Raw genomic sequence first — 16443 nt, forward strand, 5'->3', positions numbered from 1 at the left:
AACATTGCAAGGTTAATAGCTCAATTAACTTCACACTAATATCTTTATTCTTAATATAAGGGAAGATTATAGTCCTTCTGTAACAGTGGAAAACTCTGCTATTTTCATTGGAGTATGACAGGGAGAGACATGCGGTGAGGTATTGATAGGTTATCCTCCCCTCTGACAATCAGAAACTGCCTGAAGCATGGGGGGGGGCTGTGCCGCAGACAATAATACTGCACTGAAAAAAAACAGGGTCACGCCCTTCTCAGTGAGAGATGTGATAGCTCTGATGGACAACTCTGATGATCAGGCGACCTATCCAGATGGTTCTGACAGCGCACTGCCAGTGCCATAATGCTCCTGTGTCATTTATACCCAGCATCTTCTTCACCTACCACTTGCTAATGAGAGTTGAGCTGCTATTTTCATTGGAGTATGACAGGGAGAGGTGAGAGGTGAGGCAGCAACAAGGTCAGCCTCCCCTCTGACTATCAGAAACTGCCTGGAGCACAGGGCAAGCCGTACCACAGGCAAAAATACTGCACTGAAAAAGGTGGGTGGCAGCTCAGTTCTGCAGTAAACCGTTGGTGAGTCAGCAGAATTTGTAGAATCAAATGGAGACAGAACAAGGGCCTGATAGTGTAGCAGAAAAGCTAATTTCATTTCAGAATGGGCATAATTCCAAATTAATTTGTATTGGTAATAACATGTATATTTCCCTCTTGTACAGTTGTATGTAACAATCCTTTGTATAGTGTTATTCTAGAGTCTGTGTACTCTAATCAGCATGAGGTCTGGTGTGTGGAAAGGTGACAAAACCCCTCTTGACTAGTCCCCTTTGAAGCTGGACAAGCGAGGATGTAAGAAGGTCTGTCTTCCTAAAACAGTCATTAAGAGCCCTGTGTTCTGTTTGGGGACAGTGATCAAAAGAATGGATGGACCAGGGAGACATTCGGTCTCCAGGGGTGTGAATCTCCTCACCTAGTCACTGGGCATGTTTATTGACTGAGGCCTGTTCCTCAAACTTCAAATATAGCTGAGTGTGTAATTAAAGAACCCCTGCTCAGGTGGCCAGGAAACCGTGAGCTTCAGCCAGCTAAACAATCCACTCTGAGCTGAAAAGGGTAAAATCATCCCCACGGAGGGGGTGAGGGGGGTGCCTGGAAAAAGCAGGCCTAAATATGTCAGCCAACCCTGACCCATTGGTTCATCCTGCATGAGGCTATCGAAGGATACAGATGATCCCGAGTTCGTCACTGGGAAGGCCTCGTCCCAGAACCATTTAATCCGCCATGTCCCGAATGGTTTGTTTCCCCATTTATTATTTTATTTTCTGGAGAGTGTGAGTAACTGTGATTTTTTTTAACATTATTATATTCTTTGTAAACTTTTGTACATAAGCTTTGAAGACATTCTTCAATTAAACATTAATTCTAGTTCTGGATCTTTGTTTTTATGACCCAAGTCTTCATATGACTCATGTTACCTACTTTTCTAAGTATTGATAAATGTGTGTGCAGGTAAGAGTATAAGCTTACTTTATGCTTTAACATTATGTTCTTCTGCTGGTGGCATTTACCAGGTTTAGTTAACCACACATGCTGAGGGTAACCTGTAAAAGTCATGGGCGGCGATTCTCAGATTGGTGTATCTGGAGGGTCGGCCTTCAGGATCGTGACAGATAGTGTAATATTATGGTTGGAAATAATTTGATAATATGCATACCAAATGTACACTTGTTCAAAAGCGTAACTGCAGGAGTTTAAATTTGCAGGTTTGGTACTCCTCCCAGAAGAGAATACTTCACTTATGAGATGCCTCATATATCAATAAAAGATGTCTCCATAGCATATATGTACGTTTCAAAAGTGAGAACAATACATACAGCATACAAGCTATATCATACAGAATAAAATAGCTTATCTGTGAATGAAGATGTGAGGGCATGGATGCCATCCAATAGGATATCTCTTTTTGAGAAGCAAAAGTTCAGAAGATGAGGCAAACAAGGGGGTAGATCCTAAAAACAAAGATATATTCAGCTTGTCATCCCACTACTTATCACAATCTGAAGTATCAATACTCAGTAAAGGATTGATGTTTGCCCTCACACAGAAACACAATACATTTAAAATGTTTATCGATTTGAACACACTTGCCGGGAAATGAACACTTACAAGGCATTTTGCAAAGACGGAAATGGCCATAATAACTAATTATAACAACTTCTCTAAATTAGGATACTCAGGCACTGGCCTCGTCACTCCGAGAAAACGGGGCTGATGCCCTAACGTGCGAACCATGGCAATCGTGCAGCAGCTTAGGGGGCACTTGCTCTGCACATGCATAGTTTGTAGCATGGACGTGTGAAGATCTCGCTCTATAGGAGTTGTACATAAACCCAATTAATTGGGTCCATATTACAAGTCTGACAGAAATCTTTAATTTTTCTAGCAGTTTCTTTTGTTTACATAAAAAAAGACATTTATAGGATGTTTGTCTCCAGCTGTTCAGTTCTACATCACATTGTTCAGTATGGTAATAAATATAAATCATTAAAGTAAGATAATCTTGCTCTATTCAGTTCTTCCAAAAAAAAACCATACATCCTTGCTCTACTTATTTCTTAAAAAAGAGCACTGTAATATGTTCTGTCCTGGCCTTGCTATCGATCTCCCAGATAACAAGGTCAGTGACAGATGTATTAGCATGCTTCCTGTTGGATATTTGCACAGTGGTCTGTGTTTACATACTAAAGCATGGCAGTAATATAAAAATGTATAGAATACATGGTCTGATTAGTATGATTCCACGCTCACCTCCAGTGAGATCTGATTAGTATGGTTTCACACTCACCTCCAGTGAGGTTTGATTAGAATGGTTCCACGCTCACCTCCTGTGAGGTCTGATTAGTATGGTTCCACGCTCACCTCCTGTGAGGTCTGATTAGTATGGTTCCACGCTCACCTCCAGTGAGGTCTGATTAGTATGGTTTCACGCTCACCTCCAGTGAGGTCTGATTAGAATGGTTCCACGTTCACCACCAGTGAGGTCTGATTAGTAGATACAGAACAGTTTCTACTTCTGAACTTTGAAATCTGATCTAGAAACATTCCTATGTCCACTAAGTGGTTCGTACTTGTGTTCCAGTGACTGCAATGAGGGGGTAATTAAATAACCAGCCCAGAGCCTGCGCAGCATACAGGGGCGCCTAGAGCTGCTGGGATCTATTGCAGTTTGTAAAAGTAATTTATTTGCTCATGATAACACACGCTGTTATATAATGGGTGGTGACTGGATTACCGTGTTACCCTATAACACAGGGGTTCCCAACCACGGTCCTCAAGGCACACTAACCATCCAGGTTTTAAGGATAGCCATACTTGAGCACAAGCTACTTAATTAGTACCTTATTTTGATTAAACCATCTGTGCTTTAGCATGGATATCACCAAAACCAGGACTGTTAGTGTTCCTTGAGGACCGAGGTTGGGAATCACTGCTATATCATACAGATGACCATGTATACTGGTGCACTTTCAAATTAATTTGCAAATATGAAAAGTCTGTCTTTAATTCATAGTTAAATGGACTGTTAAAGTTATTTTTGTCTCAATTTAATTATTTCTGTACATTGAGTGATAGATATGTTTGCATGGATACTATAATATTTTAGTATTTGATTGACAAAAATAAAAAAAGTGATTCCCCTATTTACGTAGTACATTATATAGCTTTCCCAGTTATGTTACAGAATATAGTGTCCCTACTATATACATTACATCCTCCCCTCAGCTACAATCAGATGCTGCATCCCATCCCCTATTTAGGCACCTCTCAGCCTTCCCTGTCTAAAGCTGAATTGGACCCTGGCACCAGGAATATCCCCAATTCAAGATGAATGTCTCTAGAGCACAGATAATAAAATTGGTTCCTCACCTCGTTCCAGCAGCTTCTCAGTGAGAGGAACCTCATAGGCCTGGCACAGTCTCAGGATCTTGTAATACTGCTGCAGCCCCTGTCTCCGGAACTGTTCCACCAGCTCTGCTGTCTCCCCTCCCAGTGTAGAAGGCAGGGAATGGGCATCCACGGCAGCATTGCCAGTGCACACCAAACGGCACTGCTCTAACCAGTCCAGAAGCCGAGTGTTACTCTGGGGGGGATGGAAGCCAGTGTGAATACCGAATGCTTATACCGTGCTGTCACCAGGTTCCCTAAGCCTGACGCTAAGGGCCTGATCCTGAATCACGCACAGGTTCGTAGGCGGCCGCATCTAGTGATTTTTTGCAGACCGCACATGCGTTGTGGGTTGCACATGCATCTATGTGAATATACGCACTATTCATAGTGGTATGCCATTTTGAGTATGGATACTAAATGGACAGCAACAATATGGATGCACATTTTGTGGGCGTGTCATGGGTTTGCTGCGTTACATTCTATTATGAGTTGTGTGAATGCACAGTAGATGCCAATTTCAGACGCATCTCCTGCACCCAGTAGAGGGTAAGGGCAAGTGCCACTGACAGTGATGACTGCTACTCCAGTATGAAGTATAACTCTCTGGCAAAGGATACTGAGACTTCTAGTTCAGTAACAGCGGGAGTGGTGGCCATGCCTTCATCTCTCCATCTTTGGTGTCCTCACCTTTACTCTGCGCTTCCTCTCTCTGTAGTTCTTCCCAATGTCCTCATAGCTGAGGCGTCTTCCTTCCTCCAAACTGACCGGGGGCACCTGCAGAATCTGTGACCCGCTCTCCCCGCTTTGCACACTGTGAACTGGCCAAGATTCTGTTCTTATGCTTCCTAGGCCATCCAGCATCCCAGAGAGGGTCACCACAGGCTGAGAATCGCCTCCCCCAGTGTTGTGGTCGCTGGGAGGCTGGAAATACCTCACTGCAGCTGCAAGGACAGAGGAAACTTATGTTTAACATGATCATGGCCAACGGAGACACAAAACACGCAGCATCGCAACTCACGTTATACCCAAACAAAAACAGTACTTATGCTTTTCTGTAGTGAAGGAGCAATCTGTTCTCTGTACCCACAAAGGATGATGTTACCACCAGGCATAATGGTCCATGCCATGGACAGTGTAAGTATGGTCACCCCGTGTCTTCTGCCATGTTATCACTATCCACTCATTTCATTGAAAATTTCCCATTAACACCACCTAAAAACTAACAGCCGTGATGTATAGATGTATGACGTAGCTACCACACTTATCATGCTCTCAGCTTTGTCTCTCATTCATTAGATAGAAAACCAATATTTGGTCAGTAATAAGACCATGGGCAACTATTCTGCAAAGGAAGGATCCCCGAGGTGAGGGTGTGTAGGAGATGACCATGTTAGTCTACCTGGGCTGACGGTTACACCATTCTTACAGTCTTCCATGTTCTTCCTCCAGGAATAATGTCCCACTGACAGCTCCTTGTAGTTGATTTGATTTGGCTGCTTATTGCTGAGTGAGATCACCAGGTCATCAAACTGCAAGTCACTGATGGGACTATTAGCCTAGGAAAGAGCAGGACTTGCGTTACAGTCCAGCAGTTAGTTCAATAAACATCTCAACTATCCAAGGTTGAATGCAGGAACTGAGGAGCCTATTACATGAGGGCCAGCACCACTGGATACACTTTTTCTATAAGATAGCTATATTAGAAAGATTTTTTAAGTATAGTATGTATTTATCTACAAGTAATAAATAAGAGAAAATAAGAACTTAGGAGAGAGTTATCCTTTGACCAAACAACCCAACCACCATTCTTAAATCTTCACCTCTTTTCTCACAGTCTTCTGGTCATGGCTGGAGATTTGCTTCCTCTTGCTCTTGTCTGTCTGGTTATAGAGGTCCACCAGGCACAGCCGGCGCTGATTCAGGTAACCTTCCAGGATAGCCAGGGCTTCTGGTTTAGACTGCTGGATGGTGGGTGTGATCACATGGGACTGCGAGCTCCTCATCATGCAGAAACCGCCTGCCTCAGTTTTATATGGCTGGAAGCACAATACTATAGTTATCTGGTAACAGGGATCATCTGGTTGAGGTATATCAGATATCACAAGTATCTGGGAATAGTGAAAAGATGTTTCAAACCAGAGCAGATGCATTCTTAGTCCAGCCAATGCAAGTTCCCTGAAAACCCTTCATTATTTAAGCAGAGATTTAATCAGTAAACTGAAATGCTGCCTCTACTAGGGGTGTGTATCAGTATGAAGGGGGTGCCAAATATAATTTCTGGAGGGAATGCTGATCCTTGTATTGTCATACTGGAGGATCCTGGGGTGCCACCAGGTGAGTTAGCATTTAATATATGACCCAAAGTCAACGGCGGAACTACTGGTGGTGCAGCCGGTGCCTTGCACCGGGGCCCGCAGTGGTGCAGGGTCCCATAGCCACCATTACCCGCCTCCAGTGTCTCCCGGCAGGGTCACCATCAGACACTAGTCCCGGGCCCTGATAGAGGGGAGCCCAGCAGCAGATCAAGGACCGGCAACCAGACAGAGACAGCAGGCTGATTTTCAGATTTAATGCCGGCCGCGGGCCAAACACAGCTCGAGGACCGGCGGCCACTCCTGATTGGCTGCCGGTCTGCAAACTATGATTGGCTCACGGTGCAAGCTGTCAGAGGGAGGTGAAGCCTAGTGACTGGGAGGCCTGGATCAAAAAAGTTTACTTTGATGCTGGTGCGCAACGTCACACTGCTGGTTGCAGGGAGGACTGGAGCCAGGACCAAGCTGCCGAGGAAGAGGAACAGCACAGGAGACAGCAGGTAAGTGTTGGCTGGGGGGGAGCCACGGTATGGGAGGGGGCAAAGCTGGAGACGAAGATGATGGGGGAGGGACTGGAAATTAAGACGCTGTTGCTGTGAGGCCCAAGGGCTGGGAGATATGAGCTGTAAGGCCCAGGGGCTGAGAGCTGGGAGGCCCAGGAGTTGGGGCCTGTGAGGCACAGAGGCTGGGGTTTGTGAGACACAGGGGCTGAGGGATGTGAAAAACCGGGGCAGGGTTTGGAGATGAGAGTCGCAGGGGCTGGGTCTGGAGCTGAGAGATGCAGTAGATGGGTTTGGGGCTGAGAGACCCAGGGACTGAGGTTGTAGCTGAGAGATGCAGGGGCTGGGTTTGGGATTGAGAGATACAGGGGCTGGGTTTGGGGCTGAGAGATGCAGGGGTTGGGTTTGGGATTTAGAGACGCAGTGGGTGGGTTTGGGGCTGAGAGACGCAGGTGAAGTCTTACCCATCTGAACTACACAATGGGTAATGGTGGAACTTTGGGCCTGATTCAGAGCTGAACACTCTGACCAGAGCGCTAGCTCTGAATCAGGGCCGTCCTATTTAAATGTGGAGCGGCCTTTTGGACGCTCGCATAGCTGTGGGTTACCACCCACAGCTTATGCGAGCGTCCATGATGATGGTCGCGATGGTCTTTGACCATCGCGACCATCGGGTTTGCGACGAGACCCTGCGGTAGGGTCTCGCTGCCGCAAGCCCAGGAGTGATTTTGGCTCTATCAGAGCCAAAGTCACTCTCACTGACATCATTACTGATGTCAGTGGGGCCGGACTCAGACGGTAGGCGTTCCCATGGGAACGCCTCCGTCTGGCAGCCACGCCCCCGACACACCCACCAAACGGGCGTGCTGTCAGTCACCATCGACAGCAGGCCCCCTTTGGTGCAAGACCCCGAATGACGTATATCTCTTCGCTCGCCGGGTCTCGCACATGCGCATGATGGAGCTCCCTCCGTAGTGCACATGCGCATTCGCACAACATCGACCCGCTTGCGAGCGACCGTTGCTCGTGAGCGGGTCTGAATGACCCCCTTTATGCGGAAGTGGCTATATCAATGTATTTTATGTAAATGATACTTTTTTTAATGTATTTAATTTACATCCGGTTTTTCCAACGTATTTAATGTGGACATAAAATAATTATGTACATATAGGTGTCATTCCAGAGATGTCTCACTCTGCTGGGCTGTCTATGCTCGGCGAGTGTACGCTTCCAAATCAATCAGACTAGTTTGCGCACATTGCGAACCATCACCAGCAACGAGCGAATGCTTCTTAGCGAGCGGGTCTGAATCAGCTCCTTAGACCCCAATTTAACTGCAATGATGCCAGGAGAAGATGAAGCAGTGTAGGTAGAACTCCAATGCACAGAAATGGATATAGTGCTAAAGCGTGTGTGGTTGAATTGTAGCGTATGCTATTCAGAAGTTGCTTACTGCCCTTTACCATATTGAAAGTATGCCCCACATTTTTAATGACTGATTTGGGTCAATAAATAAATTAACATATGTTTTACCATCCTCTACCTGTTTACACCTCCTATTAATAAATAAGAATATTGTCCTTCTGTAACAATAACATGGTCTTAGCTCTCAGTATGTAAAACACACTTAGCAAAACCAACATGGCAGCTCCCACTGAGTGGTGGAGAAGATTCATATAAGTCAGTATAAAATACCCATGTAACACTATAAAGATTTGAATGGGCAGTTGCTGAGAGTTTAAGGATAAGTGTTTCACATTTCTGGTAAAGTCCCACCTTAAGCTGCACCGGTGCTGAAGGATAAGTTTGCCCTTTGGCTGTCGATAGGACTAAAGTTGCTGAAAATTGTGATTTCTAAGTGCTGAACCCACCGTTTCTTCAGTGGTTTCTAGGGGCATTCGGCTTTTGAGACTTCTCTCATCCATCCTGTCCTGTACCCGGGTTTCTAGGTCTGTCAGGTCCAGTTTTCCACGCAGCCATTTGTCTATGTCCCCCATACTGTCCAATTGGGTCCTGAACTTCTGTCTTTCCAGTAACCAGTCAGAAATGCTCTTACCGATGTTACTAGTCTCTCTGATCTCAGCCATCCTTTCAGATTCCGACTTAATAATGCTGCCAGAAGCCACAACCGATGGTTCCGTAACCTCTACTGACCCAGATTGCAGTTTTTCCATGGGGGGAGCAATGATGCGTTGTGTCCTTGACTTTGGAGGTCCAAACGTCCTGCAGGCCACCTTGAAGAAACGAGTCTGGGACAGATCTCTCTGCTTGTACCCCGTCAAGCAGGGCCGGACTGGGACTAAAAATAGGCCCTGGCATTTTAAAGCACACAGGCCCACCTCAGTGTCAGCAATCTGGCTCCTGGCATAGACTCCTCCCCTTACTAATCCTGACTCCTCCCACATCTTAGTCTATGCGCTTACGCATATAATTAATATTAGAACATAAAAGTGTACATCATTCTCTGTAAAAAAAAATACACACAAAAGAGCACATCCTGCAGGGGATTCATACATGTGCAGTGGCGTAACTAGGGTATTTGGAGCCCAGGGCAAATTTGAAAAAGGAGCCCCCCCCCCCATGTGCGCGCGCCAAAGGCGCACGCATCAAAAAAATGGGCGTGGTCACTTAAAAATGGGGCGTGGCAACATGACACCCCTTTATTTTCAAACTGAACATTCCTATCCATATGCACCTTAACCCCAGTAGTACCCCCAGTATGCAGTTGTGGTCCCTCTCATGCAGGCCCATAGTAGTGCCCCTTATACAGTATCCCCAGTAGTGGTCCCTCTTATACAGCCCCCAAATAGTTCCCCTTACTCAGTACCCCCAGTAGTGGCCCCCCCAAATGCAGTGCCCCATGTAGTGTTCCCCCTTTTGCAGTGCCCCCAGTAGCAGTCCCCACAATGCAGTGCGCCCAGTAGCAGTATCCCCTTATGCAGTGCCCTTTTATATAGTGCCCCCAGCAGTAGTCCCCCCCATGCAGTTTTCCCAGTAGTGGTCCCCTTATGCAGGCACCCTGTAGTGATCCCCCTATCTAGTGCCCCCTGTAGTGGTCCCCGCAGTGCTCCTAGCAGTAAGCCCCTTATATAGTGCCCCCCCCTCCCATGCAGTGCCCCCAGTAGTGGTCCCCCTGATGCAGGCTCCCAGTAGTGACCCCCCCCCCTATCCAGTGGTCCCTGTAGTGGCCCTTCCTATTATTGCCCCCATTAGTGGTCCCCCGAGTGCAGTGCCTCTAGTAATACTAGGCCCCTTTTAGAATGCCCCCAGTGGTAGTCCTCCCCCCAAGTAGTAGTCCCCAGTAGAGTAGCCCCCCCCAGTTGAGGTCCTCCCAATGGCACCCCCAGTAGATGTCCCCCCAGAAGATGTCCCCCCCAGTAGTAGCCAACCCCTCCCCCGTTGTGCATATAGGTTTAAAAATAAATAAATATATATAAAAATATACTTACCTGATTCCACGCTGCTCCTGTCCGCGATGCCGCTCCCGCCCTCCAGTCCGCCCGGGCTGGCGCGCTCAGCACTATGGGACTGACGTCATGACGTCAGTCCCATTACCCACTGCAGGAGCCGGACGGAAGTCCGGCTCTTGCAGTGGGTGCTGCAGCAGTCAATGAGAGTCTATCTGACTCTCATTGGCTGCTGTTTAACACACGCATCGCCGCCAGCGCTGGCGGCGATGCGTGTGTTATGCACAGCCTGAGCCCGCCTCCTGGTGCTATTGGGCAAGCGCTCAGGGGGAGGGAACGGGCTCAGTCGTACAGCACAGGACCGGCGCTGGAAGCCTAGCGCCGGTCCTGTGCAAATGTGTAGCGCTGACCGCACTCATTGCGGTCGGTGCTACACTGGCTAACTAGGGCGGGCGGGCCGGTACCGTGGCCGGCGGTGCCCCCCCGCGCCGCCGGACCCAACGGCGCCCAGGGCACGAACCCCGCTCGCCCTGCCCTAGTTACGCCACTGTACATGTGCCATATTTAAACATTTGGTATTTGGTTTGTTCTGTTAGGTAAAGCTGGTGCTACATTGGTATATGTCACACACAAAGTAAAGGGAAGGCATTTTCCCAACTGACCAAGGCCTAGCCTAGTAGTTGTAGAGGATTAGATAGTGTTCACTGTAGGAATTTTTTAGGGCAGGGGTACTGAGCAGAGGAGGACACATCTGTGTTCACCAAGCAGAGCTGTTACTACACATTTTGATGCCCTGTAGACATAAAGAGCATTGGTGTCCCCCATCACAAAAGAATCTGGTAGTATGCGCGCCGTAGGCGCTCGTCGAAAAAAACAGTGTGTTCGCTGGGAAGGGGCGTGAGCACACAATAGTACCCCCAATTCAAATTATTCCATACCATAGTACCCCTTTGTCACATTACACTGCAGAGTAGTGCCCCTCATTCAAGTTACACACAGTAATGCCACTTACACCCAGTGATCGCGCTAAATGAAAAAAGTGTGGGTCCCAGGGACACCTCACTTTAAAAAAATTGGGGGCCTACTCCATAGTGTCTGGGTCCTATGACAATTTATGCCTCACTACGTGTAGCGCATAAAAAAGCACAGAACAGCAGAAGGGGTACAGACATGAGGAGAACAGGGAGCACAGGTGGGAGGGGAAGTACACAGGAGAGCAGAATGGGTACAGACATGAGGAGAGAGGACTAGGGGGCACATGTGGAAGGGCAGAGTACACAGGAGAGCAGAAGGGGTACAGACATGAGGAGAGAGGACTAGGGGGCACAGGTGGAAGGGCAGAGTACACGGGAGAGCAGAAGGGGTACAGACATGGGGAGAGGGGAACAGGAGACACAGAGGTGGGAGGGCAAAGTACACAGGAGAGCAGAACATGCACAGACATGGGGAGAGGGGAACAGGGGGCACAGGAAGTACACAGGAGAGCAGAAGGGGTCCAGACATGGGGAGAGAGGACTAGGGGGCACAGGTGGAAGGGCAGAGTACACGGGAGAGCAGAAGGGGTGCAGACATGGGGATAGGGGGACAGGAGACACAGAGGTGGGAGGGCAAAGTACACGGAGAGCAGAACATGCACAGACATGGGGAGAGGGGAACAGGGGGCACAGGTGGGAGGGGAGAGGGGAACAGGGGGCATAATGGAGCTGGAGAGCAAGCATATTATTGCGCATGCCCAAACAAATTAAGGGGCCATGGTCTCATGGAAAAAGCCATAATCATTACGCATACCCCTTTCTTGTCACTCTGGGAACAGTCCTTTCCATTCCATATGCACCTTAATGCAGTCCCCCCAGTAGTGCCCATTATACAGTACCCCCAGTATGCAATGCCCCCAGTAGTTGTCACTCTTATGCAGGCCCCCAGTAGTGATCCCCCTTATACTGTGCCCCCAGTAGATGCCCCCCCCCTGTGCAGTGCAGTGCCCCAGGAGTGGTCCCCATTATACAGTCTCCCAGTAGTGCCCCTTATATAGTGCCCCCAGTATAGTGTTCACTCTAGCTCCGGCGGCAGGCAGGGCGCCGCAGCTAGAAAGGACACTGCCGTGCACGCGCCCGATAAGAGGGTGTGGCTATTGAAAAGGGGGCATGTCTATAAGACACATCCCATTTTCATCACTCTTGGGGGCGTGCCCGGCACTTACGGACATGTCCAGCAGCTCGAAAGCGCTGCCGACAGGGAGAATAGATGCCGGGCATATTTTCCCACCTGCAGGACACTGTGACCCGTGGGTGAAGACGGCACCCGCAGGCTGTGAGGGCAGGGCACTCTTTGCCCTCCTTCTGGAGGGCAGGGCACCGCGTCCCGCTAAAACAGCCTAGCGGGAAAGCTACAGTAGTAGTCCCTCCCTATGCAGTGCCCCCCAGTAGTGGTCCCCCTGTCGAAACTGGATAATTGGGTAAGACAGAATCTGTTTGCAATCAGGAAAACCTGCACGACGCCATCTTGTGAATGGCAGCAAGACTACACAAGCGCCATTTTGTCAAAAATACATAGTACACAAACCACAGTGCAAAGTTGCTAAAAGTAGCACGAACAACTTTTTAACAATCTTCCCCAAACACATACCGACAGTGTTCAGAATACATAAAATAACTTTCCAACACATTAAAATCACCACAGACTTATATTTGAGCAACAGCAAAGCAGTGGTGTTTTCCCCGCATACATACATTTAAAAGCAATGGTCCCGTAACGCAAAAAGGATAATTATTACTTGGTTTAAATGCAATGTCAGTATATAAAGAAATGAATGTTTTCTGTAACTATGGCTTAGTAAATGACAATTGGACTGTGTTTGGAAAAGTACTGATCTACTCTGTTTCCACAGCGTTCAGGTGACATCAATATGAAGATCAGAACATGCGGCTATGAAAGATGAATGTTAGAGAGAATAACTATTTGAAATGTTGTAAGCCATAAGTAGCTTAGATTTGCATGTGGGGGATGCAAAGGGAGGTTGGAGACCTTTTGTATCCATTTGAAATTGTCCAATAAATGCCCTGTAACAGATTTCTAACCCTTACCAAAAGACAATGACATTGTGTAGGCTTGTTTACATTTTTGTCCAAAGGACTGGTTATTCCAGTCTAATCAATAGAGATAGCTAACTGGGACTAGAACCTAATTAGCAGTAGTTTCCGGAAACCAAAAGGATACTCCCTTTCTGATGACCTCACAGGTGAAAGGGGGTGGGAACATAGCATGCACATTCTGAGAACACACAAGCCAGCACACACACTTGCAGATTTTGGAAGAGAGAGAGGTTCCCTCTCTCACAAGACAACGGAAAATGGGTCTCAGTTCCCCTGGGTTATAGCTAAGTATAAATTGTGCAATATTTAGCCTATTTGGGTGTCTGTAGCTATTTTTGGTGTTAACCTGTTATTAGCTTAGCATGGTTTGTGGTTTATAGTTTTCTAAGGATATTCATGAGTCTGTGTTAGCATACAGTGGATGATATGTTATCTAATCTGTACTTTCATCTACACTGTAGGGTACAATAGTCTGTTATCAGCATGCAGGAAAGGGATTGATTATGGAGTTTTTGTAATATTTGTAAATGATTGATGCTGGTTGATTGAGATCCTCTGGTGAGCTGTGTTAGAGCCTTGCCATGTGCTCTGTGTTAGGGCCTTCCCATGTGCTCTGTGTTAGAACCTTCCCATGTGCTTGAACAATATCTCTGCTTGGGAGAGATAGGCTTGGTATGTGTTGTATACTCATGAATGTAATCATAGGGTGGTATCAGTGATATATATTATGGAAGTTGAATTAATAACAGCTTTGAATGGTCATAAGTAATTGCCGTATGGGTCAGATAGGTATATTGTCTGCAGTTTATTAGAGATGGCTACTTCCATGTGGGATGATCAAATGAAATTATAATTCTACCCAGTTATGGTGTTGTATGGGTCAGATAGGTATATTGTCTTTATTATAATTATGATCATTAATGGATATATGATTTACAGAAGTTACAACATTATGCAAGTTTTCTTACTTTCAAAATGGAGTGCATTATGGGAGTTTTCAATGTGAGTTTTCAAATTGGAGTTTGCCAAGGGATCATGAGGCTTGCAAACAAAGGAAGAGCATGTGCTTCAGCCCTTCCCCCTCCCCACAGTCTAGTGGGTACTGGATGATGTCTGTTGTAGGATGGTATTGTTGTATATTGGAATCAGCTTGTGTTGTAGATGTTGGAATATTAAATGGTGCAGTGTTTGCCTGATGTGTTGGCATATGATATTCAACTTGCATATTTAATTAACTATGGCATTATGGGAGATTTCAATGAGGTAGCTTCATAATGGAGTTTGTTTGTAGACCATGCGGTTTGGACAATAGGGCAGGTAGCTTCATAATGGAGTTTGTCTGTAGACCATGCGGTTTGGACAATAGGGCAGGAAGCATTCCCAACCCCCCCCCCCACACACACACACACACCATCACCAGCCATCTTGAACATGTGCTCTCAGCAGACATTGATATCTCTCTCATTATATTTTAATGTGTCTCTCTTTCTCTCTCTCTCTCTGTTCTCTGTTCTCTGTCTCCCTGTCTCATATTGCTCCTTGTATTTTGATCTTTATTAACCATTTCATGTATATTAACTGTACCTTATGACCTATTGTTTGTACAATTTATTTGCGCTCATTATTAGATCATAGCGTTGTAACATCTGTACTTTTACCTGAATAATAATCTTTAGCCCGTTGGACCACTATTCAACTGTCTCAGTATTTCATTAATGGTATAACCAAACACAGCGCTAATTAGCGACATCTTGTGGTCTTAGAGGTTCTAGGCAGGTGAATCTTAGAGGTTTATAGGCAGAAATGTATTAAAAGGTTTATTTACAAATTCAACACCCCCTATGCAGTACCCCTTATACAGCACCCCCTGTAGTGGTCCTCCCAATTCAGTGCCCCCAGTAGTGGTCCCCCCTATGCAGTGCCCCTTGTGCCCCAGGAGAGGTCCCCCTTATGCAGCCCTCCCAGTAGTGATCCCCCCTATGCAGTGCCCCTTATACAGTGCCCCCAGTAGTGGTCTCCCCTGTGCAGTGCCCCATGTGCCCCCAGTTGCAAGCCCCTTATATAGTACCCCCCATGCAGTGACCCCAGTAGTGGTACCCCTTATGCAGTGCCCTTTAAATAGTGGCCCCAGTTGTAGTCCCCCCCTACACAGTACCCCCAGTATTGCCCTTTATATAGAGCCCCCAGTAGTGGTCCCCCAATGCAGTCCCCCCCAGTATTGCCCTTTATATAGAGCCCCCAGTAGTGGTACAGTGATCCCAATGGTAGTGACCCCAGTGGTAGTCTCCCCCCTATGCAGTGCCCCTAGTAGTAGTCTCCTCCCCTTAAAGTGCCCCATGTAGTAGTCCCCCCCCTTGTAGTGCCCCTAGTAGTTGTCCCCCCCCTTTGTAATAGTAGTAGTAGTCCCCCTAGTAGTAATCCCCCCACAGTAGTGCCTCCCTCAGTAGACACACACGTAATGAAAAAATAACAAAACACTTACCTGAATGGTAGGGGAGGCAGCATGCAGGTCTTCCCCAGGCTTTTGCCGAACTAGCTGCTCCCTGTTACTAGAGGTACAGCTGGTCCTCTAGCGTCCGGCAGCAGAACATGGCAAATGAAGACATCTTAAATTTCAATGTGCTACGATTGTCTCCTATGAGGCGGCGGCCATTTTGGGAGAGACAATTTCAATAGTACTGTATCCAAGTAGACGGACAGACCGGCCCACGCAGCCATCGGCCCTTCTGGCATTTGCCAGAAGTGCCCAATGGTCAGTCCGGCCCTGCCGTCAAGTGATTATCCATTGGTGGATGAAAGTCCTGGAACGAGACTTCTGTAGCCAATGTCACATTCAGCATAGTTTCATCCCGGATAATGTCATTGGAGCAGATTCCATACGTTACATGCACTGCAGCTGTGCCACAAGTTTTCCTACTTATTCTGCTATTTCCATGGGTGACAGATCTCTGGAGCTTACACTAGGGCTGGTCCTGGAATGGAAAAATATGAACATGTCCAGGATCATTGTTTTAGCGGTTCTGCTTCACAAAACAACATTAGACTATAATTTGATTGCAAACGCAAATTAGGTTCACTAAAAAAAATCACAAATTGCAACACATACAAAGCGACGCCGATGACTATTTTAAGTGTGGGTCTTGGACAGGAGCCTATGCGCCTGATTTACGCCAGGCACACATCACAGA

At 47.0% G+C, this 16443-nt stretch overlaps 1 protein-coding gene across 1 annotated transcript; it reads right to left on the reverse strand.

Moving 5' to 3' along the window:
- Nucleotides 1-3891: 3891 nt before the first annotated feature.
- On the reverse strand, nt 3892-16095 carry LOC148454897 (EF-hand calcium-binding domain-containing protein 12-like). Its single transcript, XM_088460645.1, has 6 exons — nt 16031-16095; nt 8628-9039; nt 5765-5980; nt 5344-5500; nt 4632-4885; nt 3892-4137 (listed from the first exon to the last, which is right to left on the reverse strand). The coding sequence occupies exons 1-6, from the start codon at nt 16093-16095 to the stop codon at nt 3892-3894; spliced, it is 1350 nt and encodes a 449-aa protein (XP_088316771.1).
- Nucleotides 16096-16443: the final 348 nt, after the last annotated feature.

This window comes from Taudactylus pleione, unplaced genomic scaffold (genome assembly GCF_031769625.1).
Source record: "Taudactylus pleione unplaced genomic scaffold, aTauple2 ptg000969l, whole genome shotgun sequence".
NCBI classification, from domain to species: Eukaryota; Metazoa; Chordata; class Amphibia; order Anura; family Myobatrachidae; genus Taudactylus; species Taudactylus pleione.